General features: G+C 39.0%; 1 protein-coding gene across 1 annotated transcript in view; it reads left to right on the forward strand.

Moving 5' to 3' along the window:
• Positions 1–19,970, forward strand: part of PIK3C2G (phosphatidylinositol-4-phosphate 3-kinase catalytic subunit type 2 gamma) — a 209,812-nt gene that overhangs the window by 17,795 nt on the left and 172,047 nt on the right. The window contains exons 4-6 of the mRNA XM_059816945.1: positions 1,174–1,285; positions 7,916–8,018; positions 15,005–15,075. Of these exons, the coding sequence (XP_059672928.1) occupies positions 1,174–1,285; positions 7,916–8,018; positions 15,005–15,075 (286 nt within the window). The remainder of the gene's footprint in view (positions 1–1,173; positions 1,286–7,915; positions 8,019–15,004; positions 15,076–19,970) is intronic.

Genomic DNA, 19,970 nt, shown 5'->3' on the forward strand with positions numbered 1-19,970 from the left:
ATTAGTCAACACACAAGTCTGGGTTACACGTTTAGTTTCTGGGGATTTGTATTTAAATGTAGGTAGTTTCCATTTTTTACATCAAAAAGCTCACTTAAAACTTGTAGTAAGAGCTCTTAATGGATGCTAATTTTGAACAATAAAGAAATACCATGAATGAAAAATTGAAAGGAAAATCTACTTTGGCTTTTCTGTTATCAGTTACAGACAATGAGATTGCCTGAGAATTACAGAGGAAGTCCAGACTTTATTTTGCATTGTAAAACCGTCTCAGTACATTATATGAAAACTTTTCACTAAAGAGTCAGGTATTTTTTCTGCTAAAGTAAAGTATCTCGGACTTGAAGCATCAGTACTGGTGGAGTATGCCCTGCATGCCTGTAAAGACCAAACTTATCAGATGTGTTTGCAATTTGACTGCCAGATGCAGCTATCCTTTTCCATTTTTTGATCAGTTCTAAAATGGACAGAGAGGAGGTGTATTGGCAGGGTTGGAAAATGGCCTAAAAAGCTGAAGCAGCGCTGGAGAAAATTCTGAAAATGCTAGAATATTTCTGAACAGCAGATTGCACGAACTGACATAGAACTTTAATTTATATGCACTATATATAGTATTTTATAATATATACTGATATAATGTCACCATACATAATATTAAATAATATATGACATATATAAAATGCATATGAGCATTAATTTAATTCTTGCTTATGGCTAAAAATATGTGCACAGCAGAAACCATAGCAAGTAACATTCTGTAGCCGTCTTGTGTCATGAGCGGCAACAGAGTCAACTTTTGCATCAGGTCATGTTCGCACATGGGAAATGTACCAAGATATCAGGAAAATGAAAACAACCCAAATTGCCATTTGTCTCATCCTTTCTGCCTGGGAAAGTTGCTCAGCTCTTCATTCCAGCTACCTAACAAATTGCTAATTTCCTCTAAATGGATATAGATTCTGTGACTTGTTGTAGAGTATTTGAAGCAAAATTAAAAAAAAAAAAAAAAGAAATCAGGTGTGGCTTGATCTAATTCCTCTTGATGGAGCTAGTCTCTAGTCTGCAGCAGTAGTTAGGAATTACAAATAAATTCTTATTTTCTTTGCTCAGGTATCTAGCCTAGAATTCTATAGCAAGCTACTATTAATTTTTCTTGCTGTCTTTTATTTACAGCTGGCTGTATTACTCATGACTTGATTGTAGAGATCCTCCATTGCACAAATCGATACCCAGTCCAGGAGGAATGCCTTCTAAGTGTTTGCGGGTCTGATGAATTCTTACAGAAGTAAGTATCTCATTAAGAGATGGTATTGAGTATGTATTGTGTAATATAAGCTGTGCCATTTAATGTGCTCTGCTTACGTGTCATGTAAACAGAACCATAGGTAGAGTTAGAGTATTATGCTCCAAACACTTGATGTATAGTTTCTGAAACTCCCAGAACACATTGTAGTTATGTTCTGCAGAGATGATGGTGTGCTCTAGTGCAAGGATTCAAATCCTAGCTTCTTTATATAAGCTTTGTGCAGCCTTGAATAATTTGTTTCACTCCATTGTCCTTCTGGTCTTTCTCATCCATAGTACAGGGATGGTGCTACTTTGAGTAGCATCTCATAGGAGTCTTATAAGCATGAGGGGGCGTATGCAGATCCTCAAAGGGGGAAATCACCAAAGAGAGGAGAAATGATATTATACAGCTGCATAGCAGGTGATTTTTCTTCATATCCAGTTGCAAGAGCAGTAAAGCAAATGAAGTCAGCACTTTGCTGCTGACTGCAAGTTGAAGAAAAGCACATTATAAATACAAACAGGTCTTTCTGAATGTATGTAGTCTACAAAGAAGGAAATAAATGCTCTGATTCACATTCATTCAAGTAAACTCTTGTGGTGGTTGAAAGCACTACCAGACTCAGCTAGTTGTTTCTTGCCCTCTGGCAGCTTAAATTCAGCTGTCAGCAAAAGTGAGTGGATTTTGTGTTGAAGCAGCTAAAGTGCAGGTTCTTGTCAGCTGTGCTGTAGGGATGGTGACTTACAGCAGAAGGGGAGAAGCTGGCAGTTCTCTGTGGTAGCATGTTAAGCTGGCACTGCAGGAATCACAGCTTATCTGTTAGAGACGTAAAAAGTGTTAGATAAAATAATATACGTCTATAATTGAAAGGGAAATTTTTAGAAGCAGTCATATTTGCAGTATAGTGTAAAGATTACCTGAACTAGCCCAAAGCAGGTCAGCTTGATTAATGAAAGTAATGTGGTTGTGAAAGCAAGTGTCATACTGTGTAAATTAGCTTTGCTCTATAGCCAGCTTGGATGCTTCTACTCTTACACAGGTACTCAGATCTTTAGGGTGAATTATGCTTTGTAACTAAAGATGGAGACTTTGACATTTCGGAGCCAACTCTTGTTCAAATCTCCGTAAAGCAGGAGCTGTACAGCAGATGCACTGTGCGAAGTGTTACAACACTGGAACCACTCAGTAGAGAATCAGGTCACACGTAGATCTGTTAATTACATAAGAAGGCCAGGGCTTTTTTTTATTTTCAGGTCTCTCTTCTCATTTCAAATTAATTGCTAAAGAAAATGGAAATAATGAGTCATTGTATTCAGGGTGAGCTCAGTGCATTTCAGTACAGTATGTTCTAAACAGTTTTATTTTCACTGTTGGGAAGAACACATCAATAGTGGACTGTTTAAATTCCTGCACTTGCAGAATCTCTGCACGTCTCATTAGCAGTGAAACAAGGTCAATAATGTTCTCAGCTTTTTTGCTTTGTTCCTTCACTGTCATGCAGAAAGCATTGAGATGCACTTCTGGCCTCAGCAGCTTGTAATTCTATACTATGCTGTACTTTCAGCTTCCTTTCTTCTGCCTTCTCATCAGAGTCCTGTATCTGAAATTTGAAACCCCAGACCATCGTGATCCCTTGGGCAGCTTAACATGGGCTGCAGAGTTGCCTCAGGGTGAAATTTTTCCTATGTTTGGGCTATCTTTTAGTGCAAATTGCCTTTCTCACGATGTTGCTAACAGAGTGATTTGATGTACTTGTGCAGAGTTCTTCCCCAGAAGAGTATTTGGAAATCATTCAGGGATGAATTCTTGTAGAAGTTCCTCAAGTTATGAGACAGCAAAATGAATAAATACTCTGCTGTTCCTCCTTTATTCTAATCCAGAAAAAACTAAAGCGAAGCCAAAACGGTGACATGATGAATTGTTCTCAGAGCAGAGTGGTTTACTGAACCAGACAACACTGTGAAGGTCTGTCAAAAGCTCTCATTTACTATTATATTGGACTTTATTAATGAGCACTTCAACCTGCCTCCTGCAGAAGCACCTGAAAGACCTGGTGATTTCTGGAATCCATTTAGCTTTGAATGAGATGAGAAAAAAATACCTGTGTGCTAATGACCATTACGATCAGTGCCACAAGATTTCATCATCCGTTATTCCTTTCCTAAGGAGATATTCTTGAGCTCACATCCCATCTTACTCCCTAGTAGAATATCAGATTTCAAATATCCAAATTTTTAAAAAAATCAAAAGGCTGCGTATAGGCTACAGGTCAGCCCATAACTAATAGAGCCATCTGTGAAATTCTGATTTGGAGTCTCATTTGGTTTCTCGTCTTTAAGTTCATTTTGTTTACTGATCAGAAATCCTGGCCTTGCCTCAACCTGCAGGCTTTCTTTTTCTTCCTACACTTCCTTTTCCCACAAGTTTTTCTTACAGCATCTATCACGATTCATTGCCACCTTTTCCCTGCCCCTTCTGTCACTGTAAGGTGTACGTTAGTTATTTCCCTAGCTGATTTGCTGCAGTTCCTTTTTTAGATGTTCAGTGTAAGTGCATCTGGAGGCAGAACCCTGTCTGAAAGACAGAGACTCCTTGAAAGAAGAGAGGAGTAAAACCCTATCTGTGTCATCAATTTTTACCACTATCTATAGACCCTCCTTCTCTGGGTTTCCCAGCTGTGGCTGTGCTCTCCACTCCCTTACACTTGTCCTGTTCATGATCATCTTTTATTGCTTGGAATGGCCATCTGCTGTTTCTAAAAATTCTTCGTTTTATCATCCCATCATCCAAACCTTCTACCTTTTAAATCTTGCTCTCGCAGATTTCTATCTTTCCTTAGATTTAGAATGGGTGCCCCAAAAAATTATTTTATGATGCCCTTCATGAAAGACTTCATATAAAAATAAATTAAATTGGGGTTAAGCAGCTTGTGTCATATAACTCCTAGCTCTCAATGCCAACAGCAAGCCAAAACAGTAATGAATCAATCCTCCATTTAGACATTTTTGCCTTTAGAGCTACACGCCACAGACTGAGAGCATCATGTGCTAAAACAAAGCACATGACTGTAGATAAGAATATGCTGCTCTCTTATTTTAAAAATTTTTTTTAAATTTTTTTATTGATCTGTCTGTTAGCAAGAGGTTGCAGTAATGCAGAGCCAGAAAAGGAATGTGGTCCAAGAATGTTTATAAGCTTTATTTCTAAACATGCCTTTTTTTTTTTAAGACATTGGATTTTTTAAAGGATATTTTCATATGTATTTTTAATTCCATCCACACTCTGCCATAGTGTAATTTGCACAGTTACTGCTTTGCAGTTTAGCCAACATAGCAGTGGTATGGAATAGAAAAGTCTAAATGCTTATCATTTATGCTCACATGCTTGCCTGTGACCTTATAGATGACATTTTTTTGCCTTACTAATTCTATTCTCTGAGAATCGAGATCTAAATAAGAATTGGTTTTCACTCAAAGCGAAGTTTAAGCTATTAATTATGAACTGGGCAGAGTTATATTCATGCAGATTCAGATCATAAGAAGCAGGCACCTTTTGACTGAATATGTGCTTTGTAAAAAATAAACTTCATTTTCTCTTGTCACTGCAGATTAAAGTTTCTCATTCAGAGGTGCTGCTCAGCTGAGTTCTTTTTCAAAAAAAAACGTCTTATTGAACTGCATTAGGATTTGGAGCTTATAGTACATCAAAGAACCTTGCTGTGTGGAAGCAAAATCATCTAGTGATGAGGAGTTCTCAAGAGACTGAGGGATTTTTCCCTTTCTCTGCTTCTGTTATATTGTGGGACCACTGGCAAGTCACTTTCACAGAATCACAGAATCACTACGGTTGGAAAAGACCTGTAAGATCATCAAGTCCAACCTGAAAAAAAACAAAACAAAAACAAAAACAACCCACGCAAGCCAACCACCACACAACAACAACAAGGCACAACACACCAAAAACCAACCCACCCAACACCACACAGCACCATGTCCATCAAGCTACATCCCACAATGCCACATCCACACGCGATGGATGACCAGTTCACTTTGACCAGTTCATTACCATGTCTTTTAAAGACAAAGACTGCCTTTTGCTTTATGTCTTTTGTCACGGCATTCTCATCAAAGCTGTATTCTCCACGTAGTCATTCCAGCAAAAAATAGGTGGAAAACTGCTGAGTTAATAACATTGTAGCATTTTTATTTGTGTTTCCTTTACAGAGCTCAGAGCACTGCAAATCAGTTACTAATAATCATGCTGTCCTCCAAAGGGAGCTATATTAATTTTATCTTAATAGTACAGGTATAGTAGCACATCTGCATAGTGTGTTACAGACTGGGGTATGGCTAAAAGGTAGTCTTGTCAATCTATGGCAAAGCTACACCTCTGTTTCTTGTAGTTCACTTTTCATCTAGACCGGGTTTCCACATCATTTTATGGAGGCATTAATCCATTTTGTCTAGTCTCTAGTGACACAATACCTGTCAAAACTTTTCTCTTTGTATTTGTGCAAATAAAATCCACTCATGAAGTCAACTGTATGGCCAGTACTTCTGACTGCAGTGTTTCAGGTAGCATTGCTATGTCAATAAAGGACTTGATGATGTACAGTATCTGCCTGATACAGCAGAGCTAACAAAAACCACTAGTGTAAATGTAGTTATAACCACAAAATTCAACTTCTGTTGGTGTAGCTTGTTTCGCCTGGAAGCATGACGGCATGGAATAGTTATACTGGCAAAAGATAGTTTTTATATGTCTACGGTACAAAATTGTAGCTACAGAGGAGTGTATAGCTATACCAATTTGCACTAGCAGAATGCTCCGCTGTATTGGTATAGCTATACCAATTTCTGTCATTGGCTTGGTGTAATGTTGGCATTGCAGTAGGAATCTGTATACTGTAGGAATCAGGAAAAAGTGACTCAGGACTCACAGATGTGTTTCTTTGTAGTTTTCTCATTACTACACCTCTCCTAAAGTTGAAGGTAAGGCAGAATGGAAAGAGTAGGAATAATGGGGGGGGCGGGGCAGGTAAAAGGTAAAACAGAGGTGTAAGGCAGTTCTAAAGGATGCAAGAATCATGGGAGAGTTCATCATTAGAGTCACGAGGCAGATGTGGTTAAGTGAAATGAGGAGAAGAAGTTTCAAGAAAGCCATGGATAGGCACAACACAGATATGAGCTGAGGAGCAACAGAAGAGAATCTATGCATTGGTACAGTCCCAGGAACCAGGAATCAGTTGTATGGACTTTTGCTTGTAAAGGGATTTGAGAAGGGTTGAGGCGTAACAGTGATACACTTTCCACCAATACAGGTATTTCACTGTGTTGGTGTTAACTTCTTTCACTCATACATCTGTACTTTATGCTCTCAAAATAAAGGAATTTTGCAAATCCTTGGAAGTGCTATCAGAGGACCGTGCTTTAGGTATTTGTTATGTCAGATGGGAATGGGTTTGTCCTCTGTGACCTTTAATGTATTTGTTTAAAAAAAAAAATCTTCTATCTAGACTTACACCTTTTGTGACCTCTAATAGAAAATATGTATTTTACTTAACTACAGTGTAGTGTAGGTGCAGAACATTTAAAAGATATTAATTCCCTGTGATTGTACTGAATGGCAATTATGTACAGCACATTAATTTGAATTTAACCATTCATTTGTGCTGGGGACCTCTGCTGCCGTGTGAGATAAGAGTCTCTCCCCTAAGTCACACTTTCCACAATTTATTCATAGGGCGAGTGGTTTTTTGGAACTAAATCCAGCCAGTTTTATTCAGACATTCCATCAAAAGCCCTTTTAGGCAGAAAGAAACACAGTTTACATCTGAATTCTGAATTTTCCATGTGGCACTTGACAAACCAGAAAAGAATCGTCTTTCCTTCGTGGCCCAGGGAGTTCTGAAACAACTTACCATGCTGTAAATCTGTATAAATATGGAATATCCCTTTTGGCGCTTGTGGCTGGAGGCTTGAAAAAAGCAACATGAATCTAACTGAATACGCACTAGAGTTGTAACTGATGATGCATATTAACTTGTTACCGTGATGAATTTGCCTTTGCAAAAATCAGTGTCATTTTTCCTACCCATTAATCTTAACGGATATTTTTAAATGTAAAAAGATGCTTGCCTTAACTCTGAAATAATTTTTGCATTCTTTCACCTGATTAAACAAAAAGCGGAAGGGAAACACTGAAATTATTTTTGTTCCAAGTAATTTTAAGACAGCGATAAACTAAGGCTGTATTATAACTTAGAAGAAGTTGCCAAGAGTGATAAGTGAACTAGAAGCTATGCTGAAGAGGCAAATAAGAATAAGAAATTCACCTGTCATAGGGTGCTAGAGCCTCCTTGAGCAGCAGAGTAGTTTGTAGGAACCACTCCAGCTGAGTGAGTAGAGCTCTGCATCTGACCTTAGCTGGCATACGATTTGAGAAGGAGGAAGACCGGCTCACAGCTTTAGAAGTAGGTGCCAAGTACAGGTTTTATATTATACAATCTGCTTTGCACTTAGAATTTAGTTCACCAGTGCTTTTAGGAGAAGGAGAGAAGAAAAAAAGAAGGAAATGGCAAGCAGAGATAACCATTTGTTTATGGTTTTTTTTCTTCCCAAATTGCAGTAATCATACTTTGGGCAGCCATGAAAGTCTTCGCAAGGCAACCACCTGCATTCAGCTTCAACTACACAATACTAGTAATCTGAAGCAAAGTTTGGCTCGAACGGTATGTCGTCTTTTTTTTCTCCTCTTTCTTTCAGCATCCCTGAAGGAATAAAATTCCACCAATTGTTTCATGTAGCAACCTGCAGTAATAATCAAAGAGAGATTATTTGCTTTCCTGAGAATGCATTTATTATTGCTGAAATCCAGTTGAAATGTGCTGGGGAACATCTCTGCTTTGCTCCTGTACTTGTATCTAGTGAGATACTGTAGAAAACACACAACTAAAAAAGACCAGAGGTTACCTTTTTAGAAAAAAAATCAATTTTGACAGAATTTGATGCTATTCATTTCAGATGGTCAGAGAATTCTTATTCTTGATTGGCCTTTCTATGTTTTGAAATATAACAAGGGCAAAACCACTCAAAGTACTGTGTAAAATGAATTAGATCTGTGTTCTTGTTATTATGACTGAAAACCAGGGTAGGCTGATAAAAGCCAGAATCACAGTTGGTGTGTTTGTGCACATGTGATGCACACGTGTGTGTGTGTGTGTATGGGCTTGTTTGTAGACATGCAGAAATGTTGTCTGTAAGGACATGTAGTCCTTACAGAAAACATTGTTTTATCATCATCTTAAATCCAGGGAGATTCCTATTCAGATTATATGAGTTTAAGCAACCTTGCAGTGGATTTCTGAGCTTTAATGACACTGACCTGTGCTACTAAATGTGAGCTTTACTCCCAGTGGACCACCCTGAATTACGTCCAACCCAAAGTTTGCAGTACAGCAGAAGCTTTGTTCTGGGCAGTGTTCACTGGCAGTGTGTTGACTCTATTCACAGATAGTAGCAATTACCTGGTTTGCATAGGTAATCAGCCTGAGTCTGTCAATATATGAATCAGATGGCAGATTTCTAACAAAAAAGGGGTAGGGACTTTCTTTTCATCTCTCTTATGTGTCACCAAGTGAAACATCCAATTCAATACAATGTGTTACCTGGAGCATTAAAAAAGTACTATAATGAGGCCAAATATATTTATATTTAACATTTTAGCCAGTTTATAGATCAAAGCAGAATAATTTAGTGCTGATATGTACAATCCTGGCTTAAATTATTGGCATTCTTCACTGCCATTATTATTCACTTAATTATTTCTTTTTTAAAAAACATTGATTCTTTTTGGTACAGCATCATCCAAAAGAAAGCAAATTAGGAAACGTGGAAGCTTTCATGACCGGGTCACTTCTTCAAAAATGATTCAGATCAATGGATTGCCAACTGCTTGCTCTCAGTCTAGAGAAAATAAGTTGATGTTTGAATATACCTTCAGAAGGGGGTGAGCAAGTGTCCATCTTGTGTCCTTTCTCACCCCATCCCCATATCACAGCAGCAAAAAAACCATGTCCAGTGACCACTGGAATGAGTTTTGTCTTGGGAAAGTATCTGTGGTATCTTGTTGTCATTTAACTGCAAGCTGTTGGGATCAAGGCAGGAATCACCATGTGATTTCCATTGTCTGCATTAAACAGAGATTAGATAATCATCATAGTCCTTTGTCGTGTTAGATCTGTGACAAGACATCCTGTGTTAGGAGATGGAAAACTTCATTTTTCCATATAGTCCTGCCAAAGAAGGGCTTGAGAAGAGTGGAGTGTTGGTGATTAGATTAGATTAATTATGGGCACACGTAAGTATGTGTAATGGTAGAAAAATTATTTACATTTTTTAGGTTAGCATCTCCATCTTTTAAATGGAATAATATATTATTGACCCTTCTGCTGAGCAGCTGCAGGTTTCCAACATTTTCTGGCCTGAGAAATCAGTGACATGAGTTAGAAGTTTGATATGAATGCATATAGAACATGGGGAAGGTATTTTTACATGCATATACTGAAAAGAGGGAGCCTCAAACAACTTCCTGACAATCTCCTCTTCAAAATTTCAAGCCAATGATTGATTCTCTACAAGTTACTCTGTCTTCAAACAGAAAAACTGCAATATAGAGTAAATGACCTATTTGCTATATATAGATCTGCTATTAGTATAGATCTTCAAAATTATCTGCTTTGGAACCTAATGATATGTTCAGGAGTCTCTTCTGAAGCTTTAAAGCTTGTTTGTGTGCTAAGGAAGCAAAACTCTGTACCAATGCCACCTGTAGACTGCCTTCATGATTCTTGCTTACCTTACATAACACTGTTGAAATCAGGATGCATAGTTAAAAATATCTGTCTGTACATGCCAATTACTATTATTTTACTATTATGCTTAATAACCAATATAAGTGGATACTTAAAAGTAATGTGCAACTAATTTTTTTTTTAAACCAGACAGCTGGTTGTTGACAACTTTGGCTGCCAACTAAATGCTCACAATTCTTTTGTGAATTCAGCTAAAAAACATATTTTTTTAAGGTGAATACTGGCTTCCTTTCCTTTTGTGGGACACTGGCATTCTATTATGAAGTATTCAGAAAGAGGAAATTGTCTTGAACTGAGCAGTTACAAGCAAGAAATTTGGCCTGGGTCTTTACATGGAATCACAGATCTTTCAGCCAGTGGTTGACCTTTAATTTGAATTTATTTTTTTGAGACATGAGTTTTATCAGCCTCAACACTCTTGAACAAAGGTCTTTTAAGACCCGAATTTTCAGCATGCTAGATTCCTACTATACTTCTAAATAAAGCTTATACAGAGAATTTATGTTTCTATATCATAAAGATAAACTTATTGAAGCTCAGTTTTATACTGTCTAGCCAAAGAGCTTCTGTTGACAGGAGTAGGAATTCTACACCTTGCAAATTTTTTTCTCCACACATTGAAATCTTGAGAATGACAATGAATGTGTCGCAGTTTGACAAGTCTAAATGAGGTTTAATATACTGCAGTGCACTGTGGAGCCCAGGAGCAGAGACCGAGCATCTCTTGACATTTCACATTTTGGAAATGGTTACAATTACCAAGTAGAATGATTACAAACAAACAAAAATAGTCTTTCAGGCAGGTAACTAACAAGCTTGGAAGACAAATTGGCAGTGTTCAGGCTATTAGAAAACATCTATTGTCTCCAAAGAATTTGTGGAACTATATTTAATAACCTACAATAGGGTTTAACCAGGAACGGTGACATTTTAAGATATCTTCAAGTGAATTATTGATCACGCCTTTACGGTAACTGACACGGCTCTGAAAGCTTCAGGCCATGAAGTTACTTCAGGTTACTAATAATAGCAAAGAACACGAGCAGCCCTTGAGCTGGCATAAGTCATAGACCCAGAGTTTTCCTCCAGCTCCAGGGCATACTTGTGACAGAGCACTTGTATCAGAAAGGAGAGTTTCTGCACACAGGTCTGTCAGGACCAGACAAAACCTAACAGAGGAGATAGGCTATGGTGCATTGAAAGCTGCAGTGTTTCCTTTCTCTCTGGACTCAGTTGTGTAGATCTCTTTGGGTCTACTGAAACCTGCTCCAGTCGCACTAAATTCAAGGATCTGAGGTAGTCCACACTGAGCTTACAGTCAATTTTGTTGGTGGTGTTCTCTGAAAATCATGGCTTTGGTCATAAAATGTGTTTGAAAGTCACAGACTTAGAGGTATTTTATGGAAAATAAATTTCCCTCCCTCAGAATTCATATAAAAAGATGTGAAAATAATGTGGGTTTTTGTTTTTTTTAAAAAAAAAGGCACAAACTTTGAGACTTTTAAGATTCTTCAGCTATCTCAGACAGTTATGCACATATGCAGCTACTGTTTATTTTTGTGAGTTAATCTGCACTCGTGGGGAGAATTTGACCTGTGATCTATAGGATCCTTCCAAATTTTGAACTTTGGAATATGTTATTTTATAGAAATCTCCACTAAGGTTGTAGTTTAACTAGTGTCACAGAAACATATCTTGACAGCCCTTCTATATAATAATCACCCATATGTATTCAGGTGCTAAATAATTCACATACACCCACCTTTTGCCCTAGTCCATCAGATCCCCTTAAGCTTCTGGGTACCTATCATTCAGACATCTAATTTCTCTCTAAGCTTCAGGGCTCCTTCCTTCAGTCTGTATCACATTGTTTCCAAGTTCATCCCTCCCTGATCTCACACACTGACAGGACTAGAGGACAAGGAGGAAGTTTGTCATTTATCAGTCTGGTTCTGTAGCTCAAGCCTTGTCCCTGATTGCTCAGTTCAGATGTGTTCCGCTATTTGTAAGGTTTCCAGAGGTGGCAGTGTGACAGCTAAGCACACAATGACATTATAAAAATGCAGGGTGGATTTTGCAGAACACGTACACTACTCATCTGTAGGGTAACGTGACTTTAAAAATACAAAAAAAAAGAAGTGGATATGATCTGCTGAGAGTCAAGATGGATGTGATCGACTATTGCTCTGTCTAGAAGTAGCAAAATCAGATCGTGATATTATAGCAAGCAACTATGGAGTGCTTGGTGTTATTTCCTTCTTGGAATGCATGCTTCTGATTATGGTAGCACTACAAAATATTCTCAAGGCTTCAGATGTTATACCAGTCCTCTAGCATGCATTGAAGCAGCATGATAGCTGTCAGAGGTCAGGTGCTTCAAGCCTCAGAGTATGGTATGGGCAGAAGACATGAGTTATGAGAAAAAACAGCAGTTATTAGGTCAGAGCCACATGTAGCACAATTAGTGCTGCAGTCAGGAAATAGGCATCCAGAAGGTATTTTTGTATGTCTTGTAATCATTTTGTAGGAGCAACTCAGTGGGGTTCAGAGACAAATTCTGAAATCAGCTGAGAAAAGACCATCTACTCTCAAATGCATCTCCTATACTCCCAAATACTTACCCTGTCTTCTCCTCTATGATAACATCTAACACTCTCATGTAGATACACTGCGATAAGGAACACAGGTGTTTGTATATGATCAAGTGCACAAAGGGGAGCTTAGTGCTTAGGTCTAAGACATATACATTCAAGGCTTAATGCATGAGAATATGTTTTCTTACCTTCACCCCCTTCCATTTCATTCATCTAACTCATCTTTCACTTATTGCCACTATGTGATAAGAGAGATAGTAGCGCTTCAGATGGGAATTCTTTACAGAACATCTGTAATGTATCTAGCTCAGCAAGATCCTGCTCCTTAAATGGTGATATTGCTAAATCTCTATATAACAATCTAAAGCAGAATTACTGTGAATTAATTCACATGTCAGTTAACATATTTAAATTGAATCCTACTGTAGCAGAGACACAACTTGCTCAGGAATGTTAGCTTTAGACCACTACTATACTTAATTAACTAGAAAAAATTGCTAGTGTGGTCACCTTATTCTGAACAAGCTTTCAAAATATTAGGAGAAGGCTTTTTTAGCCAAGCAAGTAAAAGACTGGTTTTCTTTCTTTAGAAAGTATAAATTTCTTTCAAATTCTGTTTAAGAGGAGGAAAAAAAATAATGAGTCATGTTTCATCACTGTTAGATTTTTTTTTTTCTTACTGAAAAGTTTTGCTTAAACCATTTTGTTTTCCCTTCACAAAGAACTCTAAAGTTTCATTAGTGTAGTCCAGCCTAAAATGGGTCCACCTTTCAGATTCTTCTGTATCCTTGGTCAGGTATAATTTCTATCCTCTACTTCACCTTTGAGCAAACAAATATTTTAGATCAGTACACATGTAAATAAATAGGCTTTAGCCTGGTTGCCTAAGCTGTGTCCATCCTAGCCATGATTTTCATTTCTAGAGATATTGAGAAAAATGTCTGGCAGCTGTCCCAGCCACTATGGAAGCAGAAGCTCATTGCCACTGGATGCCTATAAGCTGTGCTGCTCTCCTGCATCTGTTTTCTCATTTAATTCTTTTCTCTGTCATCCTCCCACCCCTTTCAGGGTTATACCTGTTTATAAGCAGGTAATTGTAATCCTTTGTAATCCTTGACCAGTGAATTTGGGGTCATGCTTGTCACAAGCCCCCTGGTAACTTTTCCCTATGAGTTATAGGGATAAGGGCTCAACCATGAGTCAGAAAAAGGGCAGAATTTTCAGGACATGGTGGTGTCTACAAGCTGGCAGTACATGCCTAGCATGGACTGAGCTACCTCCATGGGGTGGGAGGAGTTAAGGCATCAAAGGCAACAAATCCATGAGGCTGGAGAAAGGGCTATATCTGAATGGGAACAGGTTTGGTCAGCAGAATGTGTCAAGGCAAAATCACAGAATAGTTTAGTCTGGAAGGGACATCATGGGATCATTTAGTCCAATCCCCCTGCTCAAGAAGAGTCAGCTGGAGCAGATTGCCCAGGACCATATCTGGTCAAGTTTTGAATATCTCCACAGATGTTCAAACCTACTCCATAGCCTTCCAGGGCAACCTCTTTCTTTGTTTGACTACCTTCACAATATTTTTTTTTCTCGTGTTAAGGTGGAATTCCATGTGTTTTAACTTGTGCCCATTGCCTCTTGTCCTGCCAGCAAGCATTACTGAAAAGAGTCTGACTCCCTTGTCTTCATTATTTCCCATCAGATATTTGTACACATTGATAAGATTCTCCCTGAGCTTTCCCTTTGCTAGACTCAACAGTCCCAGCTCAGCCTCTCCTCATACGAAAAAATCTTCGTGACTCTTCACTGAGAGAAGTCCTTTCAGAGAGGTTGCAGAGGATGGTACAGATATTCTCCGTTCTGTTCTCTCAGAAAAGGAAGCAGTAGAGAGGTTGTGGATGCAAACTGATTTCTGCTTCATGACTAGTGTATATTGCCATTGCAAAAGGATGCCTTCTGCTGTCTATAACAAGAAAGCGGAGGCAGGGTTTACTGAGGCCTGGCTATAGTCTTAATTTATATGTAACTAGAAAGGAGCTACTGTGACAATTTGGTTTGGCCTGCTATACAGTACAACGCAGTGTAACGAGAGAGATTCACCAAACGAAATTTCAGACCGAAACATCCTGAACACCTGAAAAGAGAGTTCATAAAAGAACATGCTAACTTTGGAAAATACCAAGCAAATCTCTCCAACATACATTCTTCCTATCAGAACACTATATCTCACTATATGCTTCTCTTCCACAGCCTGAGGATGACCGAAGACAGTTCAGTGTGAATCAGCTGTTAGAAAATACTTGTGCCTGGAGACTAATTCAGTAAGAACACTGGTATTTAACAGTATTTCTGTTTGTAATTGTTCATATTTGTAGTGAGCCTCCTGGCCCCAAAGGACAATTCCAAGACCTACTGGGGACAGGAATGTTACCAAAGAGAAAGCAAATTGGTTCAATGTTTTAGACTCTTATTTTCAGACCTTTTGATTGCTTAGCAAAAATCAATAATCATTTCTAGATCTCTGTAATTTTTCCCCATTTTTCTCCCTTTCAATATCATTGAAGGTTTCATTAGAGCTTTCATGTTTCCCAAAGATTCCCAGGATTGAAGAAGTCATAATTCTCACATGTGCATTGCTCTTAAAGACTTTTTAAGAGTAAATACTGTAAAAATAATAGATTTGCTCTTCATTATGCCTGTGTTTTCACAGTTGAGTGATGTTTTGTTTTATTTTATTTTTTTAATGGAGGCTAGGTATGACAAGTTTTTAACTTGGCACTCAAAGCGCATCTGATTCTAAAGCTAACCTGCCATGGACAAGCACTAAATGAGATAGATTCCTCAGTCAACTTTCATTATGTTCCGTTTCATGCATTTAGATAAAGAAGCTGTTAACACTTTTTGTAATGTTTTTCATCAATGCTTTATAAAGTACTTTGCCAAGAACGGTAAATGCCACACCTGTCATTTAGCAGATGGAGGAAAACAGAGAGGTAGTGACTTGTTCAAGGTGAATATCTGGTGCTTACTGAGGACCCATCTGGTTTCCTAGGAGCATGGCCCAAATTTCTGTTCCGGTCCTTGCTATAAAGAGATCAAACCAATCATGTAGTCTAAACACACACTACCTATTGACTGTTTTATTTCTTGTGATGTAAAGCATGTGGCCTTTTCCACTGCGAAGAGAGTCTTCAGAGGGGATATGTGATAAAAGGTGTTGAGCTGCAAGTCTACTATGGTCCGCAAAATGTCCTCCGATACTGTAGGGCAATGAATAACTGATAGCATAGGCAATAAATACTTCCTGTGTTCAACCACAAGTTCAGTAAATATTAAAAAAGTAAAAGCTTGAACTGTGCTTGATCACTATTTCTTGCTTGTCCCATGGATTGTTGATGGGTAGGAGAAAACGTTTTCCCGCAGTGATGACCTACAAAGATCTGTGGTCAGGCTCTGTGCTTTCAATTGCATTTCTAACTTATCTGAGAAAAAAAGGGGTAATAGCTAAGTGACAAAAGTTTGCAGTTCATAATGTGAACAGGGGCTGCCTGTGATGATTTGCAGAAGGATTTTACAATGCTGAGTAGAGTGTGTGATAAAGTGGCAGATGAAATTTTGAGAAGACAAATGTAGATGGGAGGAAACAGTCTTAAACTCACATGTGAAATCATAGGCTTCGAGTTGACTTTTACCACAGCAGTGAGTTCTTGGTGTTATAATAAATAGCTCTGAATGTCAGCTGGGTGCACAGCAGCTGCAAAAAAGAGAAAACAAATGTTGGGAATTATTATGAAAGAAATGAAACCCCAAAAAACAATATTATGACACAGTATCAGTGTAAGGTGTTCATTTATCTTGAATACGGCTGGCAGTTCTGCTGCTCCCATTTCAAATATGATGTAATAGAACTTGAAAAAGCGAAGAGAAGGGCAGCAAGGATGCTCAGAGGAATGAAATGCCTTCCATATGAGAAACAAATAAGTAACAATATGCTTCATCCTGATGAAGAGATAATAGAAGATGAGTATTTTATAGATGACAAGTCTATGAAATTGAGGAGCACAGAGAATGTCTACAGAAAAGGATCATTTACTGTATCTTCCAACACGGGATAAAAGGAGAATGAAGTGAAAGTAGCAGATTCGAAACAGACAAGTGTAGGTATTTCTTTGTATAAGACCTAATTAAGCAATGTCTGGACACAGCCTGGCTTACCCAGGACTGTGTCCAGATGGTTTCTGAATATCTCCAAGGAGGGAAACTCCACAACTTCTCTGGACAACTTGTGCCAGTGCTCAGTCACCCTCGGTACGTCCTGTGTTTTAGTTTGTGCCTATTGCCTCTTGTCCTGTCACCTGGCACCACTGAAAAGAGCCTGGCTCCATCATCTTTGCACTGTGCCTTCAGGTGTTTATATACATCAAGAAGATCCCTCCTGAGCTTTCTCTCCTCTAGGATAAACAGTCCCAGCTCTCAATCTTTCCTTATAGGAGAGATGCTCCAGTCCCTTCATCATCTTGGCGGCCCTTTGTTGGACTCTTTCCATTACATCCATGCCTCTTTTGTACTGAGGAGCCCAGAACTGGACACAGTACTCCAGGTGTGGCCTCACCAGCGCTGAGTAAGAGGGGAAGGATCACCTCCCTCAACCTGCTGGTAATACTCCTCCTAATGCAGCCAAGGATACCTTTAGCCACCTTTAGCCATTTTGCTGCAAGGGCACATTGCTGATTCATGTTCAGCTTCTTGTCCATGAGGACTGCCAGGTTGTTTTCTACAAAGCTACTTTTTGTACAGTCATCCCCCAGCATGGTGCTAGGTGTATTGGTACATGGGGTTATTCCTCCCCAGGTGCAGAACTTCGCAATTCCTGTTGCTGAACTTCATGAGGATCCTGTCAGCCCATTTCTCCAGCCTGTTGACGTCCCTCTGGATGGCAGTATGACCCTTTGGTGTATCAGTCACTCTTCCTAGTTTTGTGTCATCAGCAAACTTGCTGAGGGTACACTTTGCCCAATCATCCAGATCATTAAGGAAGATGTTAAACAGTACTGGATGCAGGACTGACCCCTGGGGTACACCGCTAGTTAGCAGCCTCCAACTAGACTTTGTGCCACTGATCGCCACCCCCTGGGCCCAGCCATTCAGCCAATTTTCAATCCACCTCACTGTCTGCTCATTCAGCCCATAGGTTATTAGCTTCTCTATGAGGTTGTTATGGGCGATATTATCAAAAACCTATGATTTCATTGTAGAAGGTTATCAGGTTGGTCAAGCACAACCTTCCCTTGGTGAATCCATTCTCACTACTCTCTATCACCTTCTTGTAGTTCATGTGCCTGGAAATGGTTCTCAGAATTAGTTGCTCCATCACCCTCCTAGGGGTCAAGGTGAGGCTGATCAGCCTGTAGTTCTCTGGGTCCTCCTTCTTGAAGATGGGAGTGACATTTGCTTTCCTCCAGTCTTCAAGCACCTCTTCCAATCATCAAGTTTGTTCAAAGATTATCAAGAGTGTCCTCACAATGACATCAGCCATCTCCCTCAGCATTCGTGGGTGCATCGCATCAGGGCCCATGGACTTATGTATGTCCAGTTTAAGTATTCTATAACCTGATCCTCATCCATTTCCTAGTTCATTCCAAGGACAGCTCCCTGGAGGTCTTGTCCATGAGACAGCACCACACTAGACTCCTTGCACATATGCAGTCTTCCACTATTGTGCTTAAGGCTTGCTCCAGGATGTGCATTACATACCTTCCATGTTATGGTATGGAAATACTGCCATGGCAGACTGCCTCATATTATGTTGGGCATTTTGAACTGAACACCCCCTTTTTAATGAATGAAATACCTACATGTCTAAGTAGCACTGTAGAGTCATATGGGGCCTGGAATAGGCTCCCACTTGGTGCTATGCAGGGTGCACAGCTGGTTCTATCTAACTATGGCTACTCCAAGTACTGTGAACATAAGCCTTCATGCACTCCTTAACTTAGGGATCAAAAAATCACTCCCTGTATCAAACTTCTTTAGCAGTGTTCACATATTCTTTTTCCCCATTAGAGGCAACCAGTTTGAGCTGAAAGCACTGGCACAATTATTTTGAGAAGGCACTTAGATTTGAAGCACCACCAAAATTATAAGGTGAGCCATACTGTGAAGAAATGCCCTTATTCTTGTAAGCAGCGCCACCCTAATATTTTTTGTGAGTAGGCCAGTCAATAATATCGTATCTAGTCACAACAGCTGTTTCTAACATAACATGAAACATCTTTGTGCTTATTCTGCACTGGGGTGTATGTTTGCAACATGTTATAATTCCTCAATTCTATAGCTAGCTAGGACTGCAATAGAGATGGAGGAAAAGGATGCAGTGGAATGGAGATTCAGTAGAATGGGCTAAACACAAGCTGTGCAAATCTGTCTGGCACCTAGGAAGGCCAGCAGATTACTTTCCCATATTGCTGTGTCTTCACAGCTGTGAGTATTTAGATTAAAATAAAATAATTCTTAGGGTTGTCTGCATGTACTGTAGTTATGTTTCTGATTGTAGCACACAAACATTTGTGTTTTAGAGAATGTATTGATTGAGATGCTCAGTCTGCTTAGATCCAGCAGAGAAGGAAAAAGAACTGTTTGAACTGGCTTGATATGAAGTGAAAAGAATGAACTGGAACCTCAACTCTGTAATAATCAGATTTGCTCTCCCAGGCAAATGTGAACAAATAAAACCGGTAGCCCCTACATGGCTTCACGCACTGAACACAATGTAAATCAATGAATGCATCAGAAGAACTGCAGTCCATTGGCCCATAATCTCTGACACTGAGGTGCCAGTAACTATAACATAATGGCTAGTCTGATCCATGCAGTTAGGCACAGGTTAGTTAGGCAGCATAGTAATAAACAGCATTTTAGAAAGGAAACCTGACATTGCTCCACAGTAGGTGCTGCTGCCAGGAAACTGAAAATGAATGTTGAGAGTATATGCTATATACTTGTTGTCTTCCTCCCATATAGATCAGCTGGGATCTAAGACTGACTCTCTCAGGTTGTTTGTACTTTTTTCTTTTCTTTTCAAAACTATTGTACCATATTGCCTTGCTAAAAGCTCCAAAAATTTCCTCTATGTCAAAGAAACACTGAATGTTCATGGGTTGGTTAGCACTACCATATTTATACAGAGCTATCAAAGATGTACAAGTATGAAGTATGT

The sequence above is a fragment of the Gavia stellata genome, chromosome 4, assembly GCF_030936135.1.
Source record: "Gavia stellata isolate bGavSte3 chromosome 4, bGavSte3.hap2, whole genome shotgun sequence".
NCBI lineage: Eukaryota > Metazoa > Chordata > Aves > Gaviiformes > Gaviidae > Gavia > Gavia stellata.